The sequence below is a fragment of the Bombina bombina genome, chromosome 3, assembly GCF_027579735.1.
Source record: "Bombina bombina isolate aBomBom1 chromosome 3, aBomBom1.pri, whole genome shotgun sequence".
NCBI classification, from domain to species: Eukaryota; Metazoa; Chordata; class Amphibia; order Anura; family Bombinatoridae; genus Bombina; species Bombina bombina.
Window position 1 is genome coordinate 1,296,259,002 of NC_069501.1, and position 19,646 is coordinate 1,296,278,647.

The 19,646-nt window shown below is 46.0% G+C and overlaps 1 protein-coding gene across 1 annotated transcript in view; it reads left to right on the forward strand.

Annotated features, from left to right (window-relative positions):
- Window positions 1-18,960, forward strand: part of LCMT2 (leucine carboxyl methyltransferase 2) — a 753,265-nt gene extending 734,305 nt beyond the window's left edge. Inside the window, exon 15 of the mRNA XM_053705698.1 lies at window positions 18,647-18,960. Coding sequence (XP_053561673.1) covers window positions 18,647-18,805 — 159 coding nt within the window. The 3' untranslated portion in view covers window positions 18,806-18,960. The remainder of the gene's footprint in view (window positions 1-18,646) is intronic.
- Window positions 18,961-19,646: the final 686 nt, after the last annotated feature.

The window sequence follows — 19,646 nt, forward strand, 5'->3', positions numbered from 1 at the left end:
GGGCAGATAACGAAACATTCTTATGGGAAAAAGGGAAACTATACCGCTGGACAGAGAAAAGGGGACAGCGTAGGCGACAGCTGGTAGTGCCCCACAAATACCGTCAAGAAATCCTTAAGATAGGCCACGACATCCCCTTAGCAGGCCACCTAGCCGTAACCCGTACCCTACACCGCATTACTCACACATTCTTTTGGCCAGGGGTGCACGCTGACGTTAGAACTTACTGTAACACCTGCGATGTGTGTCAACGAGTAGGAAGGCGAGGCGATCACCCTAAAGCCCATCTAGTAAATATACCCATTGTAGAGGAACCCTTCAGCCGGGTTGCTATTGACCTAGTTGGACCACTGGCTACCCCTAGTCCCTCCGGTAAGCGCTACATTCTTACCGTAGTGGACTACGCTACCAGGTACCCAGAGGCTGTCGCCCTATCCAACATACAAGCGGATACGGTAGCGAATGCACTAGTACAAGTGTTCTCCCGGGTAGGATTTCCAAAAGAAATCCTATCCGACCGAGGCACCCAATTTACAGCTGAATTGACCCAACAACTCTGGCAGGTTTGCAAAATTAAGTCCCTCCTGAGCTCCCCATACCACCCCCAGACGAACGGGCTGTGTGAGAGGTTCAATGGGACCCTCAAGCAAATGCTCAAGACGTTCACTCAGGAATACCGAGACTGAAAACGCTTCCTGCCGCACCTCCTATTTGCTTATCGGGAGGTGCCCCAGGAAACGACAGGGTTCTCTCCCTTCGAGTTGCTCTACGGAAGAAAGGTACGGGGACCCCTAAACCTGATCCGGGAGCACTGGGAGGGAGAGATGGAGGCTGACGGTGTCCCCATTGTGCCATACGTGCTGGAACTCAGGGACCGAATGGAGCAATTAGCCAAATCCGTGCGGGCTAATCTCCAGTTGGCCCAGAGAAGACAGAAAGTATGGTACGATCGTGGGGCCCGAAAGAGAATCTTCACCATAGGACAAAAGGTGTTAGTACTTAAGCCGGTGAAGACAGACAAATTGCAGGCGTCCTGGCAGGGTCCCTACCAGATCGTATAGAAAAGGGGAGACACCACTTATGTGATAGCTAGCTGCCATGACAACAATCTTAGAAAGACATTCCATGTAAACATGCTCAAGGAATATTTTGAGCGACCAGAGAACGTGACGGCCGTATGTTGTTCCCCTCAGGAAGACCCCGACAGTCTACCCATTCCAGACCTATTAGAAAAGAGTCTCCCCACAGGTATAGTGGCTCAGGTTCAGATAGGAGACCGACTTAGCCCCACTGAAAGGGAGCAGCTCAGCCAACTCCTCCAGTCCAAACACCTCACCTTCTCCCCGAAGCCAGGGTACACTACTTTAACCACCCACCAGGTAGATACTCCGGGACAAGCTCCCTTGCGCCAGGCTCCGTACCGAATCCCCGAAGCAGTTAGGACAGGAATGAAGAAGGAGATCGATGAGATGCTCCAGCTCAGGGTAATTGAGCCCTCCGATAGTCCCTGGGCCTCCCCAGTTGTCTTGGTGCCCAAGAAAGATGGGACCACCCGGTTCTGCGTAGACTATCGGAGGCTCAATGAAAAAAACGTGACGGACGCTTACCCTATGCCCAGGGTAGACGAGCTACTCGATCGTATAGCCAGGGGAAATTACCTGACCACTATTGACCTCTGCAAAGGTTACTGGCAGATTCCCCTGGCCCCGGAGGCTATCCCCAAGTCGGCATTCGTCACCCTGTAATACATTATTGTCTTGTGTACGCAGTAATACATTATTGTCTTGTGTACGCAGTAATACATTATTGTCTTGTGTACGCAGTAATACATTATTGTCTTGTGTACGCAGTAATGCATTATTGTCTTGTGTACGGAGTAACACATTGTCTTGTGTACGAAGTAATACATTATTGTCTTGTGTACGCAGTAATACATTATTGTCTTGTGTACGCAGTAATACATTATTGTCTTGTGTACGCAGTAATACATTATTGTCTTGTGTACGCAGTAATACATTATTGTCTTGTGTACGCAGTAATACATTGTCTTGTGTACGGAGTAATACATTGTCTTGTGTACGCAGTAATACATTATTGTCTTGTGTACGCAGTAATACATTATTGTCTTGTGTACGCAGTAATACATTATTGTCTTGTGTACGCAGTAATACATTATTGTCTTGTGTACGCAGTAATACATTGTCTTGTGTACGCAGTAATACATTATTGTCTTGTGTACGCTGTAATACATTATTGTCTTGTGTACGCAGTAATACATTATTGTCTTGTGTACGCAGTAATACATTATTGTCTTGTGTACGCAGTAATACATTATTGTCTTGTGTACGCAGTAATGCATTATTGTCTTGTGTACGGAGTAACACATTGTCTTGTGTACGAAGTAATACATTATTGTCTTGTGTACGAAGTAATACATTATTGTCTTGTGTACGCAGTAATACATTATTGTCTTGTGTACGCAGTAATACATTGTCTTGTGTACGCAGTAATACATTATTGTCTTGTGTACGCAGTAATACATTATTGTCTTGTGTACGCAGTAATACATTATTGTCTTGTGTACGCAGTAATACATTATTGTCTTGTGTACGCAGTAATACATTATTGTCTTGTGTACGCAGTAATACATTATTGTCTTGTGTACGCAGTAATACATTATTGTCTTGTGTACGCAGTAATACATTATTGTCTTGTGTACGCAGTAATACATTATTGTCTTGTGTACGCAGTAATACATTGTCTTGTGTACGCAGTAATACATTGTCTTGTGTACGCAGTAATACATTATTGTCTTGTGTACGCTGTAATACATTATTGTCTTGTGTACGCAGTAATACATTATTGTCTTGTGTACGCAGTAATACATTATTGTCTTGTGTACGAAGTAATACATTATTGTCTTGTGTACGCAGTAATACATTATTGTCTTGTGTACGCAGTAATACATTATTGTCTTGTTTACGCAGTAATACATTATTGTCTTGTGTACGCAGTAATACATTATTGTCTTGTGTACGCAGTAATACATTATTGTCTTGTGTACGCAGTAATACATTGTCTTGTGTACGGAGTAATACATTGTCTTGTGTACGAAGTAATACATTGTCTTGTGTACGAAGTAATACATTATTGTCTTGTGTACGCAGTAATACATTATTGTCTTGTGTACGCAGTAATACATTATTGTCTTGTGTACGCAGTAATACATTATTGTCTTGTGTACGCAGTAATACATTGTCTTGTGTACGCAGTAATACATTATTGTCTTGTGTACGCAGTAATACATTATTGTCTTGTGTACGCTGTAATACATTATTGTCTTGTGTATGCAGTAATACATTATTGTCTTGTGTACGCAGTAATACATTATTGTCTTGTGTACGCAGTAATACATTATTGTCTTGTGTACGCAGTAATACATTATTGTCTTGTGTACGCAGTAATGCATTATTGTCTTGTGTACGGAGTAACACATTGTCTTGTGTACGGAGTAATACATTATTGTCTTGTGTACGCAGTAATACATTATTGTCTTGTGTACGCAGTAATACATTATTGTCTTGTGTACGCAGTAATACATTGTCTTGTGTATGCAGTAATACATTATTGTCTTGTGTATGCAGTAATACATTATTGTCTTGTGTATGCAGTAATACATTATTGTCTTGTGTACGCAGTAATACATTATTGTCTTGTGTACGCAGTAATGCATTATTGTCTTGTGTACGGAGTAACACATTGTCTTGTGTACGAAGTAATACATTATTGTCTTGTGTACGCAGTAATACATTATTGTCTTGTGTACGCAGTAATACATTATTGTCTTGTGTACGCAGTAATACATTGTCTTGTGTATGCAGTAATACATTATTGTCTTGTGTACGCAGTAATACATTGTCTTGTGTACGCAGTAATACATTATTGTCTTGTGTACGCAGTAATACATTATTGTACCACCCCGAGACCCAGAGAAGGGCTACCAGTACACTCCAGTGCTGGTACAGGGAAAGCTAAGATTCCCTACCACGCATTCAAGGATCATACCGACACGGAGGATATCGATGGGTGTAACGGTACCAACCGGATACCAAGGGTTAACACCAGGGAACAATGTCCTGCATATTGAATCAGCAGTTCACAACCCAGCCAGTTTTCAGGTTTTAAACAGAATAACACTTTATTTGAAGGCAACATACAGATTTATACAGGTTTTTGACCCCCCCCCCCAGATGGGGGTGGAAAGAATGTTGTACATTAGATAAAAGGGAGAAGCGCCCTTGACATGATACAATAGGATTATATTACTTAAACACTTCAACCACAGGACACTCTTGACTCTCCTTATCACTTAGGCGTTTCTCTCTGGGGGTGATCAAACAATAGAATGCTAAGCATTAATTAGATTGTAGCTGGAGCCAGCCACTTGTGGTTAGAAAATAAAGTTAACACTTTCAGTCCTGACCGAAGGGTCTGTCACAGACAACCTTTCTTACGTTATAGTCCAGAAGTGGCTAGGTTTGCCACAATGCTCCCCCAGAACCAAGCCGGCATACACAGTCTGATCCCAACGGATCGGCTTGGGGATGTCCGGGGCAACAACTTTCGGCTCAAGTAAGCTACGGGGTGTTCTCCGCCATCTGCTCCAACTTGGCTCAGTACTGCCCCCACCCCAAACATGGAAGCGTCTCTTCCCGGAGGGACTGGGCTTGGGTAGTCACAGGGTTAACATTAGCGGGATCCATGGGAGCATAGGCAGAAACAAGGGGGGCCAAGTCATTTCCAAGGAGAACATCAGCAGGTAAGTCCTTCTTGACCCCCACATTCACAAGTCTAGCGCCCACTCCCCAATCCAAATGTACCCTGGCAACAGGTAGGCGGAACACAGTGCCCCCTGCTACCCTCACAGCCACAGTGTCTCCAGTGTGCTGTTTCTCAGGCACCAAGTTCTCTTGAAGCAAGGTCATGGTAGCACCAGTATCCCGTAGACCACTGACCTCCTTCCCATTCACTTTAACCCGTTGCCGGTTATTCCGGTGGGCAGCTTGCACGGGGTCTGCTTCATGTAGGCTGCCCCAGCATTCTGGCGCCTCTACGTAGCGGGCCACAGGCTGAGGATTATGTGGGATTCCGCCAGCGGGTCTTCTCCAGGACTGTGCTTGATTCGCTGCATTTAGGGGACACTCTGGCCTTTTGTGCCCTAGTTGCTTACATCCAAAGCACCGAATAGGTTGTGAGTAGCCCCGCGAATTGAACCGGGCTCTCTGAGGGTAGTTCGTGGCCGGAGGCCGTGTGGTATAGCGGTGCGCCGGGGGTTGGTAACTGGCAGCTGCTGGGGTGACTGGGGGTCTGTACTCCACTCTAGCAGTGGGCAATCGGTATACTGCTCCCCCTGCCCCTCGTACTGCCACGGATCCGCCAGTGGGTGCTGTATCCGGCACCAAATGGGGAGCTATCAGGGTTAAAGTAGCTCCCGAATCCCGAAGTCCCTGGACCGACATCACCTCATGCAGAATTCCCAGGGGTTCCTCGGCTTGGGTGCTCAACACCTCATGAGCGGCTGGCTCCGTTTGGTAATGGTGAGCAGCCGCCCTTGGGGCCAGGTTCTGTCTGACCTGGTTCCAAGCTTGTCTGCTCCGATTTTGGGTGCACTCACGTGCCATATGTCCCCACTGCTTGCAGGTGTGGCATTGTATATTAGCCCGTCCGTTGTTAGGCTGTAGTCCATGGTGCCTCCTGGCATCAAAATGCTGGTCTGCTAATCTGGCTGCTTCGGTTAAGGTGAGGGGTTTTCGATCTCTCACCCATTCTTGGGCTTCTGGGGACAAGCCGTTAAAGAATTGCTCCAACAGCATCAGTTGTCGCAATTCTTCCATGGTGGTAGCTTGGCTGGCCTGTATCCACCCCTGAGATGCTTGATCCAGCTTGTGGGCCCACTCTGCATGGGAATCTCTTTCTGGCTTGCGCAGGCCTCTAAACTTGCGCCGGTATGCCTCTGAGGTAATGGCATATCTTTCCAAGATCGCTCTCTTCACTTTAGCGTAATCCTTGCTGTCCTCCCTGGGTACAGCGCGATACGCTTCCGCTGCCCTACCGGCTAGCTTGCCTGCTAGCACCGGCACCCATACGGACTGCTCCAAATCATGTAACTCGCACAGTCTCTCAAAATCCTGTAAATACCCATCAATCTCATCCTTCTCCTCACAAAACATTTTAAATGCATGGTATGGGATTTTGGGTCTTACTGGGTTGCTGAGTGCGTCCAAAATGGATTCTGCTCGGGAGGATGCATTCCGCGGACTGTGTGCCATCACGTACTCCTGCACATCTGCCATTACCACGGATAGCATATCCCGTGGTACAGGTTGGGGTAAAAATTCCAGCCTGGTCCTCATTTCCCTCTGGTATAGGGTCTCCTCCATGGCTGCTGGAGGCGTAGCGCTGCGAGCTCTGTCTCCCTCCATCAGCTCAGCAATTAATATAGCCTTGGGTTTGCTGCTGCCTATCTTTCCCCTGGCTTCTAGCAGTTCCTTTTACGTTTGTCTCTTTAGCTTAGAATAATCCATCTCCATTCACTTCGGTCCCTGGTACTCCTTCCATCTTAGTCAGTATTGTAGTAATCCCCCTCTTCCTGAGGTTACTGGCTTGTGTAGTTGCTCTTCTGGGCGATAAGGTTCATTCCGTCGCTTGCCACCAATTGTAACGGTACCAACCGGATACCAAGGGTTAACACCAGGGAACAATGTCCTGCATAGGGAATCAGCAGTTCACAACCCAGCCAGTTTTCAGGTTTTAAACAGAATAACACTTTATTTGAAGGCAACATACAGATTTATACAGGTTTTTGACCCCCCCCCCCCAGATGGGGGTGGAAAGAATGTTGTACATTAGATAAAAGGGAGAAGCGCCCTTGACATGATACAATAGGATTATATTACTTAAACACTTCAACCACAGGACACTCTTGACTCTCCTTATCACTTAGGCGTTTCTCTCTGGGGGTGATCAAACAATAGAATGCTAAGCATTAATTAGATTGTAGCTGGAGCCAGCCACTTGTGGTTAGAAAATAAAGTTAACACTTTCAGTCCTGACCGAAGGGTCTGTCACAGACAACCTTTCTTACGTTATAGTCCAGAAGTGGCTAGGTTTGCCACAATGGGTACCTACAGGACTTTGAGCGATTATGCCAACTGCATAATATTAGTACCGCTGACCAAGTTCCCCTACTGGCTGGCAAGTTATCCGGGCGGGCCGCTGAAGCCTACCGCACCATACCAGATGAGGACAGCAGGGACTACCAGAAGGTAAAACAGGCCATCCTGACTAGGTATGCTATTACCCCGGAGGCATACCGACAGCGGTTCAGAGACCTGAAGAAGCTGGAGAAAGATACCCACACTGAGTGGGCGCATCGGCTAACCAGGGCCACTCAAGGCTGGTTGCAGGCAGCCCAAGTCACCCAGTTGGAAGACCTTTTACAACTCCTGTTGATGGAGCAATTCTTCCAAGGGGTGTCCACTGAATTGCAAAACTGGCTGAGAGATCGAAAACCGTGCACGGTACATACTGCAGCGACCTTTGCCGACGAATACCAAGATGCTTGGAGAGCTCAACGAACACAGCAACGCTCCAGTATTGGGGTCACCCCAACCCCCACTGCAGCTCCCACACCTCTGCTACCCCGTCCTGGAGGGGGAATCCACCCACCCCTTCCCCGATACTAGACTCGATCAGCTATCCGTTGCCATCTTTGTAACAAACAAGGACACATTCAGAGAGACTGTCCCAGGAACAAGAACCGATCCACCTGGAACAACCAGAACAACTTGTCAAACAACCGGGCAGGTGTGCACTGCTACCAGAACGAGCCCCGACTACAGACCCAACCTGCTGGCATCTTACACGAGGTAAACCGAGTACAGGCCGCTTCGGACAACCTACAAAGCCACCGCCAGGTGGTCTATATAGAGGGCCGACGTGTCCAAGGACTGCGTGACTCTGGGGCCACCATAACCTTGCTCCGGCAACATTTAGTTTCCACCAATCAACTCACCGGAGACTGTGTAGCTCTCCGGGTGGCCAGGGGACCCATTTACAAGATTCCCACGGCCAAAGTACACTTGGATTGGGGGGCAGGGTCAGGGAACGTAGAAGTGGGCCTTATGCAAAATTTGCCCGCAGACGTTATTTTGGGCAACGACTTAGGAGAGCTGACTTCAGCGTTTGCACCCTGAACCTCCCCACAAGCAGCACTGCCGTGGTTACAGGCCCGCACCAACGCACTGGCTGATCACTCTGAGGCTCAGGTAAGCAATCACCCCCCTAATGTCTCTTGGGCACCTCCACTAGAGTTTGGTAGCGAAGTGGCCACTGACCCCTCGTTGCAAGTATATTGGGATAAGGTAGACCAGAATCAGGCGGGGTTGGAAGGAGAGAGGTACGTTTGGGACAAGGGGTTACTGTACAGGTATGCAGTGAAGATAGTGGCTGGATCTATTCCCCTGTCCGTTCAGCAGTTAATAGTACCTCAGAGGTATAGAGGAGAACTGCTACGGGTTGCCCACGATATTCCGCTGCCAGGCCACCTAGGAGTTAGTCAGACGAAGCACCGCCTAACTCAGAATTTCTTTTGGCCAGGGATCACCAAAGATATTAGGCAGTATTGCCAGACGTGTGACACCTGCCAACGAGTAGGGAAAAGAGGAGACCGATATAAGGCGAAGCTACACTCCCTCCCCATAATAGAGGAGCCTTTTAGTCGAGTGGCGGTGGACCTCATTGGCCCCCTAGCCAAGCCTAGCCCCTCGGGGAAGAAGTATATTCTCACGATCGTGGATTATGCCACCCGATATCCCGAGGCGGTGGCTCTAGCTAATATTCATGCCGAGACCGTGGCGGATGCCCTCATCAAAATCTTCTCCCGCATGGGATTTCCCCGGGAGATTATTTCGGACCGGGGCACCCAGTTTACGGCCGAGATTACCCACCAGTTGTGGAGAGCATGTGGGATGAAACCCATTGTAAATTCCGCTTATCACCCCCAGTCTAATGGGCTCTGTGAACGGTTTAATGGAACACTGAAACAGATGCTCCGCACGTTCATATATAATCAGAAGAACTGGGAGCGGTTTCTACCCCATTTGCTTTTCGCCTACCGGGAGGTACCTCAAGAGTCCACGGGGTTCTCTCCCTTTGAATTATTATTCGGAAGGAGGGTACGGGGTCCCCTAAACTTAATCCGAGGGCATTGGGAGGGGGAAGTCACTAGTGACGGTACTCCTATCGTACCATACGTGCTGGAGTTTAGGGAGCGCCTGGAGGCCCTGACTCGGACTGTCCGCTCCAACCTTCAGGCGGCTCAAACCCGTCAGCGCCGTTGGTATGATAGGGGCGCCAGGGACCGCAGTTTTCAGACTGGGCAGAAGGTGCTAATCTTAAAACCGGTCAAAAATGATAAACTGCAGGCCTCCTGGCAGGGCCCATACAAGGTGGTGGAACAAATCTGTGACACCACCTATGTGATCGGCCCATGTACTGGAGCAGGCGGTAGACGCATGCTCCATGTAAATATGTTGAAGCCGTACCATGAACGCGCAGAGGAGGTGAATGCTATTTGCGCCCCTGCCGCAGACGACGCAGACAGTTTACCTCTTCCCGACCTCCTAGGAATGAAGAACCGGAACGAAGGTCTGGGAGAGGTACAATTGGGTGAGCGGTTAAGTCCTCGGGAACGAGCTCAAATAGCAGAGCTACTGCAGGAAAAGAGAGACATGTTCTCCAACGTGCCTGGATATACCCGACTGGCCACCCATAGGGTAGAAACCCCAGGTCACCTCCCCATGCGTCAACCTCCTTACCGCATACCAGAATCGGTGAGAGAACATATGCGGAAGGAGATTGACGAGATGCTACAGTTAGGAGTGATTGAGCACTCGGACAGCCCCTCGGCCTCGTCGGTAGTTCTAGTGCCTAAGCGGGACGACACGACCCGCTTCTGCGTAGACTACCGGAAACTTAATGATAAAACCGTCTCTGACGCCTACCCTATGCCCCGGATAGATGAGCTCCTGGATAAAATGGCTCGAGGCCAGTACCTCACCACCATAGATCTGTGTAAGGGGTACTGGCAGATCCCACTAGCCGAGGATGCCATCCCCAAATCGGCGTTCGTCACCCCGTTTGGCCTGTACCAATTCAAGGTCATGCCATTCGGGATGAAGAACGCTCCGGCTACTTTCCAGCGAATGGTAGATCGGCTACTGGATGGGTCCCAAGAGTACGCATGCGCCTATTTAGACGACATAGCTATATTTAGCAGCTCCTGGGACGAGCATTTGAACCATATAGGGGCGATCCTAGATCACATTAGGGAGGCAGGATTAACCCTTAAGCCTAGCAAATGTCATATAGGGATGGCGGAGGTCCAGTACCTAGGGCACCGAGTAGGTAGCGGGCAGCAGAAGCCCGAACCGGCCAAGGTCGTGGCCGTAGCCAAGTGGCCCACTCCCCGTACCAAGACCCAAGTGCTAGCCTTTCTAGTTACCGCAGGCTATTATAGGAAGTTTGTACCTAATTATAGTACCCTAGCCAAACCCCTCACCGACCTCACCCGAAAAAACCTTTCTACGATTGTTACCTGGAGCCCAGAGTGTGAACAAGCATTCCAAGAACTGAAAAACGCTCTTGTAAATGCCCCTATCCTTGCTGCCCCTATCCTTGCTGCCCCGGATCCAACTAAACGCTTTCTCGTCCATACAGACGCTTTTATGTTTGGATTGGGAGCCGTGCTGAGCCAAGTCGGGGCTGATGGCGGCGAGCATCCTGTGGCCTACCTAAGCAGGAAACTGTTACCCCGAGAAGTTAGCTACGCCGCCATTGAAAACGATTGCCTGGCCGTGGTGTGGGCCCTCAAGAAACTTCAGCCATATCTATATGGACAACAATTTTCTCTACTCACAGATCACAACCCGTTGGTGTGGCTGAACAGGGTATCAAGAGACAATGCCCGGCTGTTGCGCTGGAGTTTGGCGCTGCAGCCGTTTGACTTATCAATCCATTACCGACCTGGGAAGCAAAACGGCATCGCCGACGGGTTGTCCAGACAAACTGAACTTGAACCTTGATCTGTGAACACTCCGGACCTCCCCAAGCCAATCCGTTGGGATCAGACTGGGTATGCCGGTTTGGTTCTGGGGGAGCATTGTGGCAAACCTTGCCACTTATGAACTATGCAGGAATTGTTATTTAGGCTAATGGTTAAAATGTATGTTAAACTGTATATTACTGTTTAAACTCCCTGCTGTTTCAGTTGGGAAACCCCTTGTAGGGGAGACTGTTTTTAAAAAGTGTTTGTTTTTCCGGTTGAAGAAAAAAGTTGTTGTTGACTCCCAAGCTATGTGTCGTCTAGTTCTTGGTGGAAAGGGGTTTGTTACGGTACCAACTGTGTACCAAGGGTTAACCCCAGTTGAACAATGTCCTGCATAGACAATCAGCAATTCACAACCCAGCCAGTTTCAGGTTTAAAACAGAATGACAACTTTATTTGAAGGCAGCACACAGATTTATACAGGTTTTTGACCCCCCCTCAGATGGGGGTTGAAAGAATGTTGTACATTAGATAAAAGGGAGAAGCGCCCTTGACATGATACAATAGAATTATATTACTTAAATACTTTACTTAGGCAGATAACAACTTAAACACATTTGGCTTGTCTTATCACCTAGCGTCTGTTCTCTGAGGGTGATTAAACAATGGCCTGTTTATTACTTAAATGCAATTATAGCACACAATAGCTGAGGCCAGAAAACCTGTCTTTAGAAATTAGATTCTTAAAGCTAAACACAGTTAACTCTTTCAGTCCTGACAGAAGGGTCTGTCACATAGCTCCCCCCTTGTGGAACACTCCGGCAGACCCGGCTTGACCCTTTTGCGGGTCAACCTGGGGATGACCGGACTAAGGGGTGGTAGGCATGTCAGTTTGCTGGGACAATCCATCTGTATTCCCGTTATGAGAGAGAATCCCTGTCTGTATAAATAAGGGTTCAACCTCTTCAGTGCCCCGACTAGGGCTAAACAGTCCTTCAAAATATCATCGGCTTCTTTACGTGGTTTTTGTACCTGCTCTTTATAGGTATCCACAATCCCTTCATACTGACATAGGGTGCCCTTGAGTTGCTGCACCTCACTATGAGCCAGCGTCAGCTTCTCCTCCAGTGTCACTAAGTTTGTCCTTAATGTTTCATGTTCCACTCTCAAGCTGGTGTTTTCTGCAGTCTGTCGGTGCAGCTTGTCTAGCAGAGATTCCTGTTCTAAACGTGCTTTTTCCTCTGCACTCCTCTTCTCTCCCGCTAGCACTGTTACATGATTATTTAACGTGACCATTTTATCCTCTACGTGACTCTTCTCCTTCATCAGCGCATTGTAACGTGACTCCCACATATCAATAGCGGATAGAGATTTACTGAGCTCAGCGTCCTGGGGCTTAGCAGCAGGGGGGTCAGTCTCTGCTGCACGGATCTGAGCACGGGTAGTCACAGGGTTAACATCAGCGGGACCCATGGGAGCATAGGCAGAAACAAGGGGGACCAAGGTATTTCCAAGGAGAACATCAGCTGGTAAATCCTTCATGACCCCCACATTCACAGGTCTAGCGCCCCCTCCCCAATCCAAATGCACCCTGGCAACAGGCAGGCGGAACACAGTGCCCCCTGCTACCCTCACAGCCACAGTGTCTCCTGTGTGCTGTTTCTCAGACACCAAGTTCTTTCGAAGCAAGGTCATGGTAGCACCAGTATCCCGTAGACCACTGACCTCCTTCCCATTCACTTTAACCAGTTGCCGGTTATTCCAGTGGGCAGCTTGCACAAGGTCTGCCTCATGTAGGATGCCCCAGCATTCTTGCGCCTCTACGTAGCGGGCTGCAGGCTGAGGGTTACGTGGGATTCCGCCGGCGGGTCTTCTCCAGGACTGTGCTTGGTTCGCTGCATTTAGGGGACACTCTGGTCTTTTGTGCCCTAGTTGCTTACATCCAAAGCACCGAATCGGTTGTGAGTAGCCCCGCGAATTGAACCAGGCTCTCTGAGGGTAGTTCGTGGCCCGAGACCGTGTGGTATAGCGGTGCGCTGGGGGTTGGTAACTGGCAGGTGCTGGGGTGACTGGGGGTCTGTACTCCACTCTGGCAGGGGGCTTAGTGGTAGCAGTGTCCAGTTTGCGGGCATCCGTATACTCATCTGCCAAGCGAGCCGCTTCATGCAGGGTGGAGGGTTTACGGTCCCGAACCCACTCTCTAACTCCTGCTGATAACTTGTCAAAGCAATGTTCCAACAGGAATAGCTGCAGCACCTCTTCCCCAGACACGGCTTGGCACCCCGCCATCCAGTGCGATGCTGTGCGGTGCACCTTATATGCCCACTCAACGTAGGAATCACCAGCCAATTTAACAGTGTCTCTGAACCGCCTCCGGTATGCCTCCGGTGTAACCGCATACCTGGAGAGCAGAGCCTCTTTTACAGTATTATAATCCCCGACTTCCTCATCTGGAATGGCCCGAAAAGCCTCACTGGCCCGGCCGGATAATTTTCCGGATAATATCATGACCCAGTCCTCTGCGGGTACCTGGTGTAGTGCACATTGCCTCTCAAAATCCGCAAGGTACCCATCAATCTCTCCTTCTGTTTCCAGGAAGTTTTTAAAAGCTGCAAAATTTACTTTTCTCTTTTCCACTGGGGTTCCTGTGACTTGGGCTGCTGCAGCGCCGCTTTGGCGAAGTAGGTTGGCCTCCACAGCTGCTATGACCCGGTCGATAATTTCCGCAGATGGGTTGGGGCCATAGTGTGCCAGTCTTATTTTGACCGCCCGGTCAAAGCTTGCTTCTTCGGGGGTTCTGTCTGACATGCTGGGCTCATTGGTTCCTTCGTGCCCTGATACTCCGTCCATCTCGGTCAGTCTTGCAATAATCTCCCTCTTCCTGAGGTTACTGGTTTGTTGGCCCCGTTGCTCTAGCAGGTCTTTAAGGGTAGCTCTTTTTAGCCTTTCATACGGTGTTCCCATTCGGTCTGGATCCGTAGTTGCTCCTTTGGGCGATAAGGATTCTCCCGTCGCTTGCCACCAATGTTACGGTACCAACTGTGTACCAAGGGTTAACCCCAGTTGAACAATGTCCTGCATAGACAATCAGCAATTCACAACCCAGCCAGTTTCAGGTTTAAAACAGAACGACAACTTTATTTGAAGGCAGCACACAGATTTATACAGGTTTTTGACCCCCCCTCAGATGGGGGTTGAAAGAATGTTGTACATTAGATAAAAGGGAGAAGCGCCCTTGACATGATACAATAGAATTATATTACTTAAATACTTTACTTAGGCAGATAACAACTTAAACACATTTGGCTTGTCTTATCACCTAGCGTCTGTTCTCTGAGGGTGATTAAACAATGGCCTGTTTATTACTTAAATGCAATTATAGCACACAATAGCTGAGGCCAGAAAACCTGTCTTTAGAAATTAGATTCTTAAAGCTAAACACAGTTAACTCTTTCAGTCCTGACAGAAGGGTCTGTCACAGGGTTATTATTACAATTACCAAGAGTAGTTATTTGCTTGTCTCTGCTTACCAAAAAGATATTACAGATCCTACTGCCTCTCTGCTACATACGCAGTAATACATTATTATCTTGTGTAGGCAGTAATACATTATTGGCATAAATAAAAAGAGAAAAGCGCTCAACCTGGAAACGAACAATAGCATAATAGCTTGTTCTATGGCTAGTTTCCACCCAAGTAGCAGCCTCTTTTTGCTCAACATGTGCCTTTCACAGAGAAAAACTTTCCTGAAGCATATCAGTCTGATCCTGACTTCACAGTACAGTCTAGCCCCGAAATACCAGGCAATCCTTCTCTGAACGAGAGAAACAGCAAAACCCCAGACGTACGTTTTGGCCTATTGTGGGCCTCGTCAGTGAGGTGCAGCCATATCCCTCTAGGCACACTGAGCAACGGGTCCACGTCTGGATTCCCGCATCACACTTAGGGTGACTTCCCAAAATGTCATAATTTGCATAAATAAAAAGAGAAAAGCGCTCAAGCTGGAAACGAACAATAGCATAATAGCTTGTTCTATGGCTAGTTACCACCCAAGAAGCAGCCTCTTTTTGCTCAACATGTGCCTTTCACAGAGAAAAACTTTCCTGAAGCATATCAGTCTGATCCTGACTTCACAGTACAGTCCAGCCCCGAAATACCAGGCAATCCTTCTCTGAACGAGAGAAACAGCAAAACCCCAGACGTACATTTCGGCCTATTGTGGGCCTCGTCAGTGAGGTGCAGCCATATCCCTCTAGGCACACTGAGCAACGAGTCCACGTCTGGATTCCCGCATCACACTTAGGGTGACTTCCCAAAATGTCATAATTTGCATAAATAAAAAGAGAAAAGCGCTCAACCTGGAAACGAACAATAGCATAATAGCTTGTTCTATGGCTAGTTACCACCCAAGAAGCAGCCTCTTTTTGCTCAACATGTGCCTTTCACAGAGAAAAACTTTCCTGAAGCATATCAGTCTGATCCTGACTTCACAGTACAGTCCAGCCCCGAAATACCAGGCAATCCTTCTCTGAACGAGAGAAACAGCAAAACCCCAGACGTACGTTTCGGCCTATCGTGGGCCTCGTCAGTGAGGTGCAGCCATATCCCTCTAGGCACACTGAGCAACGGGTCCACGTCTGGATTCCCGCATCACACTTAGGGTGACTTCCCAAAATGTCATAATTTGCATAAATAAAAAGAGAAAAGCGCTCAACCTAGAAACGAACAATAGCATAATAGCTTGTTCTATGGCTAGTTACCACCCAAGAAGCAGCCTCTTTTTGCTCAACATGTGCCTTTCACAGAGAAAAACTTTCCTGAAGCATATCAGTCTGATCCTGACTTCACAGTACAGTCCAGCCCCGAAATACCAGGCAATCCTTCTCTGAACGAGAGAAACAGCAAAACCCCAGACGTGCGTTTCGGCCTATTGTGGGCCTCGTCAGTGAGGTGCAGCCATATCCCTCTAGGCACACTGAGCAACGGGTCCACGTCTGGATTCCCGCATCACACTTAGGGTGACTTCCCAAAATGTCATAATTTGCATAAATAAAAAGAGAAAAGCGCTTCTCTCGTTCAGAGAGGGATTGCCTGGTATTTCGGGGCTGGACTGCACTGTTAAGTCAGAATCAGACTGATATGCTACAGGAAAGTTCTTCTCTGTGAAAGGCACATATTGAGCAAAAAGAGGCTGCTTCTAGGGTGGTAACTAGCCATAGAACAAGCTATTATGCTATTGTTCGTTCCCAGGTTGAGCGCTTCTCTCTTTTTATTTAAGTAATACATTATTGTCTTGTGTATGCAGTAATACATTATTGTCTTGTGTATGCAGTAATACATTGTCTTGTGTACGCAGTAATACATTATTGTCTTGTGTATGCAGTAATACATTGTCTTGTGTACGCAGTAATACATTATTGTCTTGTGTACGCAGTAATACATTATTGTCTTGTGTACGCAGTAATACATTATTGTCTTGTGTACGCAGTAATACATTATTGTCTTGTGTACGCAGTAATACATTATTGTCTTGTGTACGCAGTAATACATTATTGTCTTGTGTACGCAGTAATACATTGTCTTGTGTACGCAGTAATACATTATTATCTTGTGTACGCAGTAATACATTATTGTCTTGTGTAAGCAGTAATACATTATTGTCTTGTGTACGCAGTAATACATTATTATCTTGTGTAAGCAGTAATACATTATTGTCTTGTGTATGCAGTAATACATTGTCTTGTGTACGCAGTAATACATTATTGTCTTGTGTACGCAGTAATACATTATTGTCTTGTGTACGCAGTAATACATTATTGTCTTGTGTACGCAGTAATACATTATTGTCTTGTGTACGCAGTAATACATTATCTTGTGTACGCAGTAATACATTATTGTCTTGTGTACGCAGTAATACATTATTGTCTTGTGTATGCAGTAATACATTATTGTCTTGTGTACGCAGTAATACATTATTGTCTTGTGTACGCAGTAATACATTATTGTCTTGTGTACGCAGTAATACATTGTCTTGTGTATGCAGTAATACATTATTTTCTTGTGTACACAGTAATACATTATTGTCTTGTGTACGCAGTAATACATTATTGTCTTGTGTACGCAGTAATACATTATTATCTTGTGTACGCAGTAATACATTATTGTCTTGTGTACGCAGTAATACATTATTGTCTTGTGTACGCAGTAATACATTATTGTCTTGTGTACGCAGTAATACATTATTGTCTTGTGTACGCAGTAATACATTGTCTTGTGTATGCAGTAACACATTATTTTCTTGTGTACACAGTAATACATTATTGTCTTGTGTACGCAGTAATACATTATTGTCTTGTGTACGCAGTAATACATTATTGTCTTGTGTACGCAGTAATACATTATTGTCTTGTGTACGCAGTAATACATTATTGTCTTGTGTACGCAGTAATACATTATTGTCTTGTGTACGCAGTAATACATTATTGTCTTGTGTACGCAGTAATACATTATTGTCTTGTGTATGCAGTAATACATTATTGTCTTGTGTACGCAGTAATACATTATTGTCTTGTGTACGCAGTAATACATTATTGTCTTGTGTACGCAGTAATACATTATTGTCTTGTGTACGCAGTAATACATTATTGTCTTGTGTACGCAGTAATACATTATTGTCTTGTGTACGCAGTAATACATTGTCTTGTGTACGCAGTAATACATTATTGTCTTGTGTACGCAGTAATACATTATTGTCTTGTGTACGCAGTAATACATTATTGTCTTGTGTACGCAGTAATACATTATTGTCTTGTGTACGCAGTAATACATTATTGTCTTGTGTACGCAGTAATACATTATTGTCTTGTGTACGCAGTAATACATTATTGTCTTGTGTACGCAGTAATACATTATTGTCTTGTGTATGCAGTAATACATTATTGTCTTGTGTATGCAGTAATACATTATTGTCTTGTGCACACTGTAACACATTATTGTCTTGTGCACACTGTAACACATTATTGTCTTGTGCACACTGTAACACATTGTCTTGTGCACACTGTAATATATTATTGTCTTGTGCACACTGTTATATATTATTGTCTTGTGCACACTGTAATACATTATTGTCTTGTGCACACTGTAATATATTATTGTCTTGTGCACACTGTAATATATTATTGTCTTGTGCACACTGTAATATATTATTGTCTTGTGCACACTGTAATACATTATTGTCTTGTGCACACTGTAATACATTATTGTCTTGTGCACACTGTAATATATTATTGTCTTGTGCACACTGTAATACATTGTCTTGTGCACACTGTAATATATTATTGTCTTGTGCACACTGTAACACATTATTGTCTTGTGCACACTGTAATACATTATTGTCTTGTGCACACTGTAATATATTATTGTCTTATGCACACTGTAACACATTGTTGTCTTGTGCACAATGTAATATAATGTAGCTGTGATTGGAGTAATAATTTTTTGCCACATTCTGACCTCCACATCTTCTTTATTTCTCTTCAGACGCGGCTAGAATGGCCTCTCATGCTACATGGACACAGCTCCATTCTGCTGCCTGAAGAAAAGCAGATTATGGTCCTGGGTGGAGGAGGGAACTGCTTTTCCTTTGGCACCCACTTAAATCAACAACCTGTCGTTATACATCTGCCCCCTGCCATTTGACTGTCTAGGCATGTTGTTAAAGCTGCCCCTCCTATGCTGTTGTACTATAGAGGATATGAGTCCTATGCTGTTATACTAAGGAAAAGATGAGTCCTATGCTGTTGTATTAAAGAGATGAGTCCTATGCTTTTGTATTAAAGAGAATATTAGTCCTATGCGGTTGTGCTAAAGAGAAAATGAGTCCTATGCTGTTGTACTAAAGAGAAAATGAGTCCTATGCTGTTGTACTAAAGAGAAAATGAGTCCTATGCTGTTGTATTAAAGATGATATGAGTCATATGCTTTTGTATTAAAGAGAAAATGAGTCCTATGCTGTTGTACTAAAGAGAAAATGAGTCCTATGCTGTTGTACTAAAGAGAAAATGAGTCCTATGCTGTTGTACTAAAGAGAAAATGAGTCCTATGCTGTTGTATTAAAGAGAAAATGAGTCCTATCCTGGTGTGCTAAAGAGAAAATGAGTCCTATGCTGTTGTACTATAGAGGATATGAGTCCTATGCTGTTGTGCTAAAGAGAAAATGAGTCCTATGCTGGTGTGCTAAAGAGGATATGAGTCCTATGCTGGTGTGCTAAAGAGGATATGAGTCCTATGCTGTTGTGCTAAAGAGAAAATGAGTCCTATGCTGGTGTGCTAAAGAGGATATGAGTCCTATACTGGTGTGCTAAAGAGGATATGAGTCCTATGCTATTGTGCTAAAGAGGATATGAGTCCTATACTGGTGTGCTAAAGAGGATATGAGTCCTATGCTGGTGTACTAAAGAGGATATGAGTCCTATGCTGGTGTGCTAAAGAGGATATGAGTCCTATGCTGTTGTACTAAAGAGAAAATGAGTCCTATGCT